Source organism: Aquila chrysaetos, chromosome 2 (assembly GCF_900496995.4).
Source record: "Aquila chrysaetos chrysaetos chromosome 2, bAquChr1.4, whole genome shotgun sequence".
In the NCBI taxonomy this organism is placed as follows: domain Eukaryota; kingdom Metazoa; phylum Chordata; class Aves; order Accipitriformes; family Accipitridae; genus Aquila; species Aquila chrysaetos.
Genome location: NC_044005.1, coordinates 57,531,947 through 57,546,087, shown reverse-complemented (window position 1 = coordinate 57,546,087; position 14,141 = coordinate 57,531,947). Strand labels below are relative to the sequence as shown.

General features: G+C 37.9%; 1 protein-coding gene across 3 annotated transcripts in view; it reads left to right on the top strand.

Annotated features, from left to right (window-relative positions):
* REV3L (REV3 like, DNA directed polymerase zeta catalytic subunit) overlaps positions 1–14,141 on the top strand; it is a 126,096-nt gene that overhangs the window by 72,445 nt on the left and 39,510 nt on the right. For 2 of the 3 annotated variants that reach the window (XR_003926086.2, XM_030033754.2), the window contains exons 11-14: positions 1,230–1,467; positions 5,384–5,523; positions 8,506–12,715; positions 13,087–14,069. Coding sequence is in view for 2 of the 3 variants with exons in the window: in XM_030033754.2 (XP_029889614.1) it covers positions 1,230–1,467; positions 5,384–5,523; positions 8,506–12,715; positions 13,087–14,069 (5,571 nt within the window). In the remaining variant the exon portion in view is untranslated. Of the gene's footprint in view, positions 1–300; positions 464–1,229; positions 1,468–5,383; positions 5,524–8,505; positions 12,716–13,086; positions 14,070–14,141 lie in introns of those variants that run through there. The other variant, XM_030033764.2, reaches the window with a different exon arrangement.

The following is a 14,141-nucleotide window of genomic DNA, read 5'->3' as shown; positions in this document are numbered from 1 at the left end:
TTCATAGCATGGACTAGTCTTTACTGTGCCTTTTGTACAGTCATGGCATCACAGGGGCTGTGAAGCGCACTACTTCTACTGCTGCTGTGAAGTACACAACAAGGTTTATATTAATGGGAAGTAAAGGATGGAGTTTAATGATGGACCTCACAAAGGGCAAAGGACCCAAGAACAGAAAGTGCAACTGAAACTGGGTTAATTCAGAACTCTGGCAAAGGGGATGGTTTCCATTCTGAATGGTTGCATGGTGTCTTGTGAAGCCTTTGTAAAGTATAGAAAATGCCTTCCTCACCAATGTTGAGACCTATTTTATATGATTCTCAGGATCATTGTAAATCATATGATATTTCCTGAGGAAGGAAAGTAGAGATTGTAGTTCTTCAGCCAGAGGAGAAGGAGAGAGAAGTAACAAAGATGCCTGGTAGACTGGAGATCATAAATTGGTTATGAGGTCAGATGAAAGGTAAGCAGGAGGAGAGTGAGAAAAAATTGTAACTTGGAAGGATGTTTAAGAAATAAAAATAAAGAATGAGAAGGCAAGTGCATGAGTTAGTTTAAGCTCGGGTCAAATAAAGGAAAATAAAAAATAAATTTTAAGGGAGGAGTGAAAGCAGATAAATTTTCAGTGTTTAGAGGAGCCCAGGAAGAGAACATGTTATAGTGAAAAGAAGAGGGAGATGAAGTTAAGCATTATAGTAAAGGACAGAAAGCAGGAAGTAGTTGGTCAAAATCAGCATCACTTTTCATGAGATGCAGTGATTGAAAGTCTTCCAAGTGATACAGAGAGAAGTGCCCAACAAAGTTAATGCAGCCATTGAAATGGTGAGAGCAAGAGAAGGCAGTGATGCTTCAGACGCTGGCACTCATGCTGAAATAAAAGGGGAGAGTGAGGCTTTACTGAATGTGAGGAGGTAATAGGAGGGTGGAGAGAGAGAAGTGCTTCCACTAAATCTACTACAATCAGAAGAGGAGGGCAGAAATAAAAAAAGAAGGTTGTCAAGATTCTAGATAAAGACCTAGAAAAGATAACAAATCATAAAATAAGATATGAAAAGAGCTTTGTTTCTGTAGCCTGCCTTGCTTTAGACAGTAATGAACTAGTAGATTTTAAAATGTTGAGGGGTTTTTTGGTTTTGTTTCTTTGGTTTTGTTTTTTACTGGTAGATTATAACTAGTCATTTACAAGTAAAACAAAATACAGATTCTACTTGTATGGGCTTTTTCTGCAGTGGACAGTAGTGCTGATGAGGCCATGATTGATCTGTTGGCTGGATTAGAAAATGATGGATATCAGATGGGACATCACAAAACACTCCCTCACCACCGTTCTCTCGGAAGCTGTCGAAATTCTCAGAACAGTGATGATGAAGAAAATGAGCCACAGTGTGAGAAAGAAGAAATGGAACTTAGCTTGTTAATGTCCCAAAGGTGGGACAGTAGCACTGAAGAGCCTGGGCCAAAAAGAAGGTATGTATGTGATTTTCTTTTCTTAATATGTTCTTTTCTGCCAAATCCTTCCTCCCTCCCACCCTGTTTTCAAGTGTGCTATGAGCCCAGTGAGCTGTAGAGAGGTCTCTGTTGACAACATTGGAAAAATCTATGCAGATCTTCAGATAGAATGCAGTTGTTCAGATGATGCTGTGAATTATCAGTTTCACACTGAAATAAAGATTAAATGTTTAGGTTTGGCTAGACCTAAGCTTCTAGTTTGCTCTTTGAGGAAGAATTAAGTTTTTTGTCCTGCAAGTCCAAATACACTTTAACATTTGTACTACATCCAAGGTGTGACCTCTAAAATGAGATAAGAACTAAAGTTTTTTGAATCTTGTGCATTTCATGTGCCTGTAACTTTTACTGAAGTGAATATTTAAGAAGTATTCTTGTAAAGACTGACCCAGAAGCCTGAGAAAAACACCCATTTGTTTCCATGCTCAAAGCTTAAATCAAAACATGAATGTTGCTCACTCTGCTGGACTGCTAAAGGTCAGCAGCTTGAATATTTTTAAGGCCAAGAATCTTGGAACACCTTCTCAGGTTGTAATGACCTTTTGTACAGTCTGCACTGACAGGTGTTGAAAGAAGCTATATCCAGTTTCTCTTCACCCCAGCTTTGGGCAGACCTGCTGGTATTTATAATTCTATTTGAAAGATGAGAGACTTCACAGACATAATATTTTGATATTTGGGGTTTTTACATCAGAAATCATAATTATACTATGATTCGGAGAGCAAGAGAGGCATGGAAATATTTCATCTTTTCTTTCCTGAAGACATACAGAAAAGTTGTAACAGTATCAGATCATTAGTTTCCTAGTTCTAGAGATAATTCATCTCTAAACCTGCTTTTCCTATCTGACCTTTGATTTTCTTTGGGTTTTTTTTCCCCTCACAGTAGTCTGAAAAATTGGGATTTCCATCTAAAACACTTAACGTTAATCTTCAGTTTAGTGGTAGTTTGTGTGTAAAACCAGCCTGTATCTTGCAGAATTTATTAGCTCAGGCACAGGTCTGTATGGGCATGATTGTACAACTTCCGGAGTCAAGTAGAATCCTGAAGCAATTAACTGCTTTTATGCAGTAAAGAATCCTATTTAAAAACGCATCAGACTTGATGAGCTGGCTCATGAATAACTTGCTCATATATGCCTACATCTTAATCCCAGACAGAAAGCACTAGGAAGAATGTACATACCAGGTGCCTCCACGGGGAGTCAGCTCATGTTCAGAGGGAATTACAAGCTTTGTTTCAGTGTGATCTCTGCAGAATTTGGACTGTCTTCAGAAGAGAGCGTGGACATGGGTATCTCTGCCCCCTGCATGATTCTGCTCATGCATAAAAAGCCAGTTTAGTCTGACGATGGATCCAACCTTATTCTGCTGAAGTTCATTCTATCTGTACTGCTTCCTAATGCATCCTACCCTATTCATACTATCACTTTCTCTTATATTTGGTGTTCACCATTCTTCCATTGTCTCAAAAAATACGTTGAGATAATGAGGAGTAACAGCATCCTACTGAGTGAATTAAATGGCTTGGGTTTGATTTGTGCTTAACTGGAGAAAAAAGCCCATCAATACAAATTTTCCTGGAATCTAAACTGATGGGCTTGAATGCAGAGAGATACAATTTATTATCTGCAGAAGTTGTCTCCAGCCTGACTGGGTTTTCTAAAGTTGACAAAGATCTGCTTCATGCACAGGATTATAGCATAATTCAGGTTGGAAGAAACATCTAAATGCTATGTAGTCCAGTGCCCTGGTCAAAGCAGCTTTGGTTAGATCAGTTGCTCAGGGCCTTGTCTGATCAAGGTTTGAGTATCTCCAGAGATTGTATAGCTTATATGGGCAACGTGTTCCAGTGTTCGAACACCCTCGTAATGAAGAATGTTTTCCTTGTATGTAACATTCCCTGAGGCAGTCCTGTGCCCATTGCCCTTTTCATATCACCGCACACTTCTGAATCTGGTTTCATCTTCTCTCTACCCACTCATTGGATACTTGACAAGTGCAACAAGATCTTCTCTTAGTTTTTTTCTCAAGGATTAATAAATCCTGTTCCCTTAGCCTGTCCTGATACATCATGTGCTCCAGCCCCTAGTCACCCTGGTGCTCCTCAGCTGGATTTGCTCCAGTTTGTCAGTGTCTGTCTTGTAGTGGCATGCCCAAAACTGAGCACAATACTCTAGATGCAGCCTCAAAAACTACTGAAATTGGCTACAGTCTGGCAGTCACAGCCCAAGATACAACTGGCCTTCTTTGCTACAAAGGCACACCGCACACTCTCAGAGTCAACTAGCTGTCCACCAGGGCTTTTGTATCCTTTTCTGCAAAGCCACTTCCTAGCCAGCTCTCTCCCTGTCTGTAGCGGTGCATGGGGTTATTTCATTCCATCTGTGGGACATTGGATTTGTCTTATTTGAAGTCAGTGAGGTTCCTGTCAGCTCATTCCCCAGCCTACTGAGATCTCTCAGAATAGCAGCCCTACTCTCCAGAGTATTGATTGCTCTCCCCAGTTTTGGTATTCATTTGCATATAGAGCTGAATGTCTTTGAACTGTACTTTTCCATGTTTTGGAAACACAGAAGAGAGAGAACTAAGCTCACTTAGGTCATGGCCACTGTGTACCTAGCTGTGCTTGTTAGGTCTCTCTTCCAAGTCATGCTGCTTCGAGGCTTGAGTTAGTCTGGAAATTATATAGCCATATTTGAGCCTATTGTTCCTGAACTAATAAACATGGCTAGATCTAAGTTGGCTCAGTGCTGAGCACATTCAGATGTCTGCGGTGTTATGATACATGTAATTCATGCTGTGGTCAAACTTCACAGATAAGAGTTCTTCAAAAGTCGACTGCATTTAGGTTATTGTGGAATTCCTTCCTGTAACTTCAAAACCTTTGTATTTATACCTTTTAAGGTACTACACAATAATGTTTTGATACATCAAGCTACTAGGATAGATTATTATTATCTTAAAAACAAAAACAAACAAACCAAAACAAACAAAAAAACCCCACCAAACCTAGTTCCTTAATATTTATCTGGATTTCTCTCTTGTAGCCACAGAATAGCTTATTTCTATGAACAATTATGTCCATCTTGCACTTTATTTTAAAGAAGAAATCAAATTCCTAAGTGCTTCTAGAGTTCTAATATACTGGACGGTTTGGGGGTTGGGTTTTTCTATGTATTTTTTTTCTTTTTTTTCCCCCATATAAAGCCATGCCACCTTAAAAACATGAAAAATTCATAGCAGCTTTTCTTTGTAGATTTATTACTTTTTTTTTTCCCCAGTAGATTTGTGACTGTAAAAATGGTGGCGTAGAACAGTTAACTTGCTAATATTTAAGCCACTTTTACTAACAGCAATTTCAGAAAGTTCAAGGAGGGATGGAAACAAACGTTGTTTTGGTGGTTGTGCTTTAGTTAAGCCTGCTGAGAGAGAATTGTTATAATACAGTAAAGATTCCTTAAAAAAAAAAACAAACAGATGTTTACAAGAGCTAAACTAAAATAATTTTGCATAGTTGGTTTAGTCTTCAAATTTCAAGCACTTTGAAGCAATGAAATTAAATTTCAGTAAAATTGAAATAAAATTAAGCATCTAAATGCCTTCTCTCTAACTTTTTAAGCTAGTGAATCATGCTGGTTTTGTCTGTAGTTTTTAAATGGTTGGCTACCACTGTTGCCTTTTAAAATAGTAACATTGAATAATATTTTGAGTTTCTCAGTGAGAAATGTAATAATTTTGTTTGTTTGTTTCCCTTTACTCCCCCAAATTATACAACCATGTAGCACCACACCCCTTTGATTTTGAGGTTCCCTGTGGCTATTTGTATTTTCTAAGAGAATTATTGTGCATTAATTAGTTCCTTCATTTTCTCTAGGTCAGCTGGCAAAAGTATGCATCGAAGTTCAACAGAAGAGGATTCATCTTCAGAGGAAGAAATGGAGTGGAGTGGTAACAATATGCTCCTAACTAATCTCTCTATACCTCAGTTAGATGGGACTGCAGATGAAAATGGTGGTAAGTAAATAGAAAAACAGCTTTGGAAGTTGAATTATTACCTGGGTCATAGTTCGTTTTCAGATCAATTTGCTACTTCTCAAAAGCGCTAACCATTTTCAATTCTTGTTTCAATTGGAAGGAAATGCTCTCAACTGATTGCAAAAACAGGCTCTTAACATTGTCCTTGTAAGCCAACAATATTTTAATCTCAGTTCCCTCTACGAATTACCAGAATCTGCTTTTCCTTTTGTATTAAAGACCCAACAAAGGGCATTGTTTAGTTAGTTTTATGGAAAAGATAGTTACCTTGTTGCAAGGGGTATTTTTCTGTTGTTATGTTATGCAAATATGGTGTTAAAAGTAATGATTCTGTAGGATCATTTATCTTGATAGGATTTCATTGTAAATAGTAAATGTATTGTTGTGTAAATTTAGATGGTTCTTTGCTTTGCAAGTATTTGCCACGCATGCTAAAATACAGTGAGCCTTTGTTTGAGCCTATGTTTGGTTCAGCAGATTGCATGTTCACATCTTGGGATTGCATGAGTTAAAACTATGCAGTGGCAAAGCTGATGCAGAAGAAACTGCCTTTCAAAATCTATAAAAAATTAAATTAATCTGTAGAGCTATCTCTTGCCATCTCTTTATAACCTGCTGTCTTTGATCAAATAACCTTAGTTAATAAAATGCATGCTTTGAGGTTAGGCAAACATATAAATATTATTATTTGTTTCATTAAATAGTTACATATTTTCACACTTATAAAATTCTGTTGAGCAAAACAATGTAAAGTGTATGGATCTTGTGGAGGAAAAATACGTATCTGTATCCAGGGTTTTCTCACTATTATGTTCACTTTTCTTCTTGGTCTAATCAACAGTAGTTATTCTTCTTTGTTCAGAAATGTTGTATTAGTCATACTTCATTGCCTTTAAAATTTGAAATTTGTTGTTAACATCACTTTGTACATAAGCTTCTTTCTTAATCCATAGTACAAACTGGTTAATGTAAAATCTTATTTGTGCTCATGCATGTACCTCACAATGTATTACTGCATTGGCTCTTCAGGGCAGGAATGTAATCCTTTGCAAAATTTGTGTATTAGTTTGTGTCTCTTGAAGCTAACTGACAAAAATAACAAACATCATACGTTAGTATATAAAATACATATGTCTCAGATACATCTATTAGCAATTCTTTATTAGAGAAAGTGAGCTATGTGATCTTGTTACATAGACAACCACAGCTATTCTTTTGTGTTCACTGTTTAAAGCATAGTTTGCTTTTTCCTTTGCTTTTCTAGGTATAATGGTAGGGTTAATACGTGACTTGATGTACTACTAATATGATTTGGGTTTGCAAAATATACAATTGTAATTTCCTTATTTGCAGTACTTTGTAACTTAATGAAAAAGGGGATGCTTCTGGCTAATGAGACTATATCTTAAATCATTGTTTAAGTTTTAGAATATTTTAAGTATATGAAGTATCACATGCAGAAGAAGAATGTCAGTTTAGAATGAGTTTATTACTGTGAACTTTACATCAACTTCTTATAATAGGAGATACAGTAAATTCAAAACAAATCTCAGTCCAGTTCCTCTAAATTAGAAAATGCTTATCCACCCATGAATCTGTGTCCATAACATCTGACTGACTGACAAATATTTTTGCAATTTTTGTATCTGAATAGTTGGGTATCTTCCAAGTGTTCTTTGACACTTCACTAAACTCCCGTTTTCTTGGTTTTCAGTTAATCTTCCTCATTCTTTGTGTGGACTCCTACCCTCAAAGAATCATAGGTAGCATCTCCCAGCTGTGTTTCACAGCTCAGGGACTCTGTGTATGCATTAGAAAATGTTACTAGAAACAGACTGAGAATTCCTTTTATTTTTCTCACCCAGCAACAAATAAGTTGCGAAGCTGAAGGCAGCATGAATCTAAGATAATCCCCAAATTGGTTGAGACTTACAGTAAAGGCCCCAAGGATCCCCCGTCTAGTACAACAGTGTGCAGCATGTGCTTCCAGGTCATACAGCATGTTTCATAACACCTATCTCCCCTCAACATTTCACCTAAAGATGTGGACACATGAACAAATTGCTGTGTGCCCGGAGCTCTGTGGTAACTGCCTCTTTGCAGAGGAATAAACTTAAATTACTTGGTGTTCATTGCAGTTACGAGCAAACAGAGTTGCTGCAAACCAGTCCTTCATTTGTTACTTATCACCTGCCTGTCCATGCTTATCCTGCAGTAAATGTGGTGAAAGTATCAGCAAAAGAGAGAGAAATCGTCCCAGGTATCATGTGATGAGTCTGCACAGGACAGTTACCACAGTACATGCTGGTCGCAGATCTGTGTGAGAATGTTAATGCATGGATATGAATTCATGATCTAACTAAATGGTGCGAGCTCCTTGCATAAACACCTGAATGGGTGGTGGATTGCTCTGCTATATAAAAGTGCAGCAAACTACCTATGCTTAGTGCACAGGACAGTTAATCAAAGCCCTTACCATGTTGTAAGATAGTACTTAGCTTTCTGTGCAATGATTTTTCTATATGGGGAAAGTCATCTAAATAAGTTCTTTGTTTTTCAGAGCCAATGAGTATGCATACTTCTCAGGGGCAAAGCAGGATACAAGCTTTTCTAGAAGTCAATGTTTGTATTTAGTTATCTGAAGGTGATTTTAGAAGCCTTCTTTCAGAAAACCAGTGTGGAATCTTTGGCAATTGTATGCAAGCCTACCATTTAGGAGTAACTGACAGAACAGCTGAGACACAAATGTACTGATGACGTGATTTTGATAAAGCAACTTGTGCTCAGGGTCTGTAGTTGTCATGATCATAAATGCAGTGTGATTTAGAAGAGTTAGAAGAGTTTTGTTTCTTCTTTGGATGGGAGGGCTTTCAGGAAAATGTCATTAAAATTATTAATGTCTTAGGTTGGTTTTTTTTTTTACAGGAAAACTAGAGTAAAATTGCTTGTCTTCCATTTCAGACAATCCTTTGAATAATGAAAGTTCTCGAACTCACTCCTCCGTCATTGCAACAAGCAAAATGTCTGTAAAGACCTCAATCTTTCACAAAGATGCTGCTACGCTAGAACCCCCATCTTCTGCTAAAATTACTTTTCAGTGTAAACACACAAGTGCCCTTTCTAACCATGTTTTGAATAATGAAGATTTAGTAGAAGACCTCTCACAACCAAACACAGAAACAAGACCTGAACTTTCAGTCCATTCTCTTACAAAAGAAAGCACTTACTCAGCAAAGTACCCAACTCCATTCAGCAACAGTACCCATGCAGAAAACTCTCACAAAGAGAGTAACAAGAAAGATACTCTCCCAGTTCCTTCATGTGAAAATAATATTTTTGAGTATGAAGATGATATTTCATCAGTAAGCAGACAGATACCTAGTAGGAAGTATACTAGCATCAGAAAGGCTGAAAAGGATGTCTCTTTTATGCATGTGGGCCGCCACATTGGTGACAGCATGTTGAATAAAAACTTATTTAACTTTTCCGATTTGAGCCACTCTAGCCACTCCAAAGGTAAAATGTCCTCTGAAGTAAATGAAAAATCCAGCACTGCAAGTATAAATAGTTTTTTTCCAGCAACAGTTACAGAAAATTGTGAATTGGTGTCTTGTTCAGGAGGCAGTCGAACTGTGGTACATTCACTTGAAAATGACACTGATGAAGGTGGCCTTAATAAGCTTAAAATTAGGTATGAAGAATTTCAGGAGCATAAGGCAGAAAAGCCAAGCCTCAGTCAACAAGCAGCACATTATATGTTCTTTCCTAGTGTTGTTCTTTCTAATTGTCTCAGTCGACCACAGAAGTTAGCTCCTGTGACATATAAATTACAGCAAGGCAACAAACAGTCCAGGTTGAAGCTGAATAAAAAGAAACATAGTTTTATCAATCATCAGGAGCCTGCAAGTGTAAATGATGTTGCATCAGTGAAGGAAAGCTGCTATACACAAGGTAATGCTTGTAGTAACATTCCTGATAAGGATAGTGCTTTACCTAGTGACTTAGTTCAAGTTCCTCTTGAGGCTTTTGAAAACAAAATGCCTACAAGTACTGCTAATTATACTGACTGCCAGTTTGCAGATGGATCTCTTGAAACTGAGCAGTCATTTGGATTATGTGGGAATAAATATACACTCCGAACGAAACGGAAGGTAAATTATGAGACTGAAGACAGTGAATCAAGCTTTGTCGCACACAACTCAAAAATTAATCTACCTCAACCGATGGAAAGTGTTGAAAGTTTGGATGGTTCTCAGAAGTCTCGAAAGCGTAGAAAACTTTCTAAAAAATTGCCACCCGTTATTATTAAATATATTATCATCAATAGATTTAGAGGGAGAAAAAATATGCTTGTTAAACTAGGGAAAGTAGATTCTAGTGAGGAAAGAGTAGTACTCACAGAGGAAAAGATGAACTTATATAAAAAGCTTGCACCTTTAAAGGACTTTTGGCCAAAAGTTCCTGACTCTCCTGCAACCAAATATCCTATTTATCCACTAACACCAAAGAAAAGTCACAAAAGGAAAGCAAAACATAAGTCAACCAAGAAAAAAGCTGGAAAACCACAAAAAACAGGTAGTAAAAACATTAAAAGAACTTTATCTTTCAGAAAAAGGACTCATACAATTCTTTCTCCTCCTTCGCCATCCTACAATGCCGAAGCTGAAGACTGTGACTATAACTATAGTGATGTTATGTCTAAGTTAGGTTTTCTTTCTGAGAGAAGCACAAGCCCAGTAAACACCTCTCCACCTCGCTGCTGGTCTCCCACTGATCCAAAAGCAGAAGAAATTTTGACCAACCTGGACAGAGAAGCTTTATTTAGTAGGGGGCCCAATATGTACAACAGCAAGACTGTTAATTCTAGTGTAGGAAAAAATAGTCGAGCAAAAACTCAGGTTAAGAAATGTAAAAAGAAATTTGCTAGCCCCACTGTATCTACCAAGAAAAAGAAAAAGATTAATCAGGCTGATAAAACAGGAGATGATGGAAAGAAGAAACCTAGAACAAAACAAAGACAAAAAACAGCTGAAAAAGTGTCCTCAAGAAAGCGTGTTGTATTTAAAGATGAAAAAGGAAATACTCGCTCTACTGCAGAAGTAAAGTTTGTGCTGAAACGTCAAGATCTGCCTGACATTTCGTACAACTCTGTCAACTCGCAGGCACTTCATAACCGGAAAGACAGTCCTCTTCCTGGCTATTCAGCAGGATATCTACCATCAGCACAGCTCCCTTCAGCAACTGATGCACAAGGTAATTCATCAGGCTGTTTTCATTCATTGATGGAAATTGATAAGCCTGTAGATGCACAGTGTTTACCTGCTCCACGAGAAGACCCTCATTCATCTTTTGTATCTACTCCTGTGGCATCTGGAAGGGAAGTACCAAAAGTGAGCTCTCAAAGGCCCAGGACTCAAAGTGCTATATTTAGAATAAAGGATTCTGCTCTCATTCAAAACATATTTGATCCATCTAATCACTCAACTCAGGTAACACAAAATGCACGCATTTCTAAAGATAAGACTTCTGCAAAAGTAGAAGAGATAAAAAATTTGCAAAACAGATACTTACCACCAGCTGGGAAATTAAATGAAGCTCGTGAATCTTTGGACACAGCAAAGATGGATCAGTTACATGCCACTAACTATTTGCATTGTAAAGACAATATTCAACAGCAGATTTTTTGTTTACCAGAGGCATCCAAGCATTCTGATCCTTGTTCTTCTATTCTTAAGTCATCTGAGGAAAGCCCTGGGCCACTTCAGTTGCCTAAGAACTGTTTTGTAACATCTTTGAAGAGTCCAGTGAAACAGTTAAATTGGGATCAAAATCAGAGAGGATTTATTTTGGATATGTCACATTTTAAACCTGAAACAGTAAAACAAAGGCCTTTGTCAGAAACAACCGTGCAGCCAAAACCCATCTCCCAGTATAAAAACAGGACTATAGTGGCCCCATCAGCATTCAGTGAAGGACAGTCTGGCCTAGCTGTTTTGAAAGAGCTGCTCCAGAAGAGACAGCAGAAAGCTCAGAATGCAAATGTAACACAGGAACCATTACCAGCTAAAACACAGCTGAGCAGGAATACACCATGCCCTCTTGAACAGAATAAAGCAATCAAAAGGTCACGATCAATCACATCGCCAAGAAAATCTCGTGCTCCCAGGAATACAAAACCTAAAGAAAAAACACCAAAACTTTCAAAAATGGAGTCTTTAAGCCAGCAGATCACTAGTCGCATTGATCACTCTGTATCTGATGACAGCCCCATTTTTTTTTCAGACCCTGGTTTTGAAAGCTGCTACTCACTTGAAGACAGCTTATCTCCAGACCACAATTACAACTTTGATATTAATACTATAGGGCAAACTGGATTTTGCAGTTTTTATTCTGCAAGCCAGTTTGTCCCAGCAGATCAAAATTTGCCCCAGAAATTCTTGAGTGATGCAGTTCAAGATCTTGGTTCTGGACAGACAACAGAAAATGACTTTCTGTGTCATAATGACCAAAAATCAGAGGAAGAAAAGCAGCATTCTTCAAGCACAAGTAAATGGATACGGTCTGGTTCCCTGAGCCCCGAGCTTTTTGAGAAAACCTCACTGGATAATAATGAGAACCACTGCCATAGCCAATGGAGGAAAAATGTTCATCCTTCAACTTCTAGATCTAGTTCTATTGATACCTCTTGTACGCAAGAGACTGAGGTCTGTTTAAATGAAAAATTCAAATTGAATAGAAATACAGTAAATAAAGAGAGATTTCTTAACCTTCCTCAGCCAACCAGCTCAGACTGGATTCAAAGCCACATTAGAAAAGAAACCACTTTTGAACCCTGTCAACCACTTGATTCAGTTAATACCTCTTTTACATCCATATTGTCTTCTCCTGATGGTGAACTTATAGATGCAGCTTCTGAGGATTTAGAATTATATGTTTCGAGAAACAACGAGGCATTAACTCCAACTCCAGATAGTTCACCAAGATCAACCAGTTCCCCCTCACAATCAAAGAATGGAAGTTTTACACCTCGTACTGCTCACATTCTTAAGCCTCTCATGTCACCACCCAGTCGTGAAGAAATCATGGCAACTTTGCTGGATCATGATCTTGCAGAAACAATTTATCAGGAACCATTTTGCAGCAATCCTTCAGATGCTCCAGAAAAGCCAAGGTACTATGTTAAATGCATTTCTGTCTACATATGCCTGTGATTATATTAAATTTAATTTATTCCTGTAAACAATTTTATGCTGTTATGTGGCACAGATGCATGAAAGATCCCATCTGATATACATACATCTGAAGTTGAAAATTACTGTACTTCCTGTGCAAATACCCATTTTCGTTCATGGCGCTTTTTTTTTATTGCTTGATATTGTAGTAAGTGCGAATGTGCCTGCTTGGTTTGTGAAAGAAAGATACTGCCCACAGGTATTGCATAGTGAGAAAGCTAGTTAGCAGGACTCTGCTTGTATATCGTCTTGAGGACTGCCTGCAATGCAGTTTAGAGCAAAACAATAATTCAAACTATTTTCTTCACAGGGAGATTGGAGGACGGCTTCTCACAGTGGAAACTAGACTTCCAAATGACCTGCTTGAGTTTGAGGGGGACTTCTCATTAGAAGGTCTACGACTCTGGAAGACTGCATTTTCAGCAATGACAGAAGGTCCTAGACCAGGGTCTCCTCCTCGTTACGGTCACGCTACTGTTAATAAAAGAGAAAGTAATAGCCATAAAACTAGTGAAGACAAAAAAATAGTCATAATGCCATGCAAGTGTGCTCCAAGCCAACAGCAAGTTCAGATATGGCTTCATGCCAAAGAAGAGTATGAACATTTCAAGAAATTGCCTAAGAATCATCCTGCTGAGCTGGCAAAGGCAGCTGAGAATTTCAGCTCTGCAGTATTGTCTGAAGAGAAATCTATAGAAGTAGTAAAAGCAGCTAAAGATTTAAATTTATCTAGCCTGGAAGATGAAAGACCTATTGTGCCTACAAAGAATTCTCCTGTTTCTGTGGCAGAAACTACAAAAACACAAACCAAGGAAACCTGTGATAAGTCTATAAGCACTATAGGAACTTCTATAAATAATAAAAATGATATAGACTCTAATAAAACTCCATCTGAAAGCAAGACACTTACTACTTCAACACTAGAACATGATAAGGAGGAGGAGGAGGAAGACTATTACGTCAGCTACAGTTCACCAGATTCTCCAGTACTTCCTCCTTGGCAGCAAGTAGCATCTCCAGATCCCAAGCAGTCTAATTTAGAAGACACAGATTGGAAAAGTCAGGATATTATTTTGTCTTCTGTGGAAGGAAATGATGTAGTAGCTGTTGGAAGTGCACAAAACTCTCCATCCACCCAAGAGGACATTAGGACATCCTTTGACACATCTCCATTTCCAGTTAATGAAGATCCTGGAAATTCCGAATCTGTTTGCCTACATAGTACACCCATTGTGCAGAGGAAAAATCAAGATGGCGTACCTGAAGTTCTTGGTTTTACTCCTTTATCCACAGGTAAATCCATTAAGTGATTCTAATGATGCACAAAAAAAATTTCTGAATATATTATATTTCTTTTGACATAAT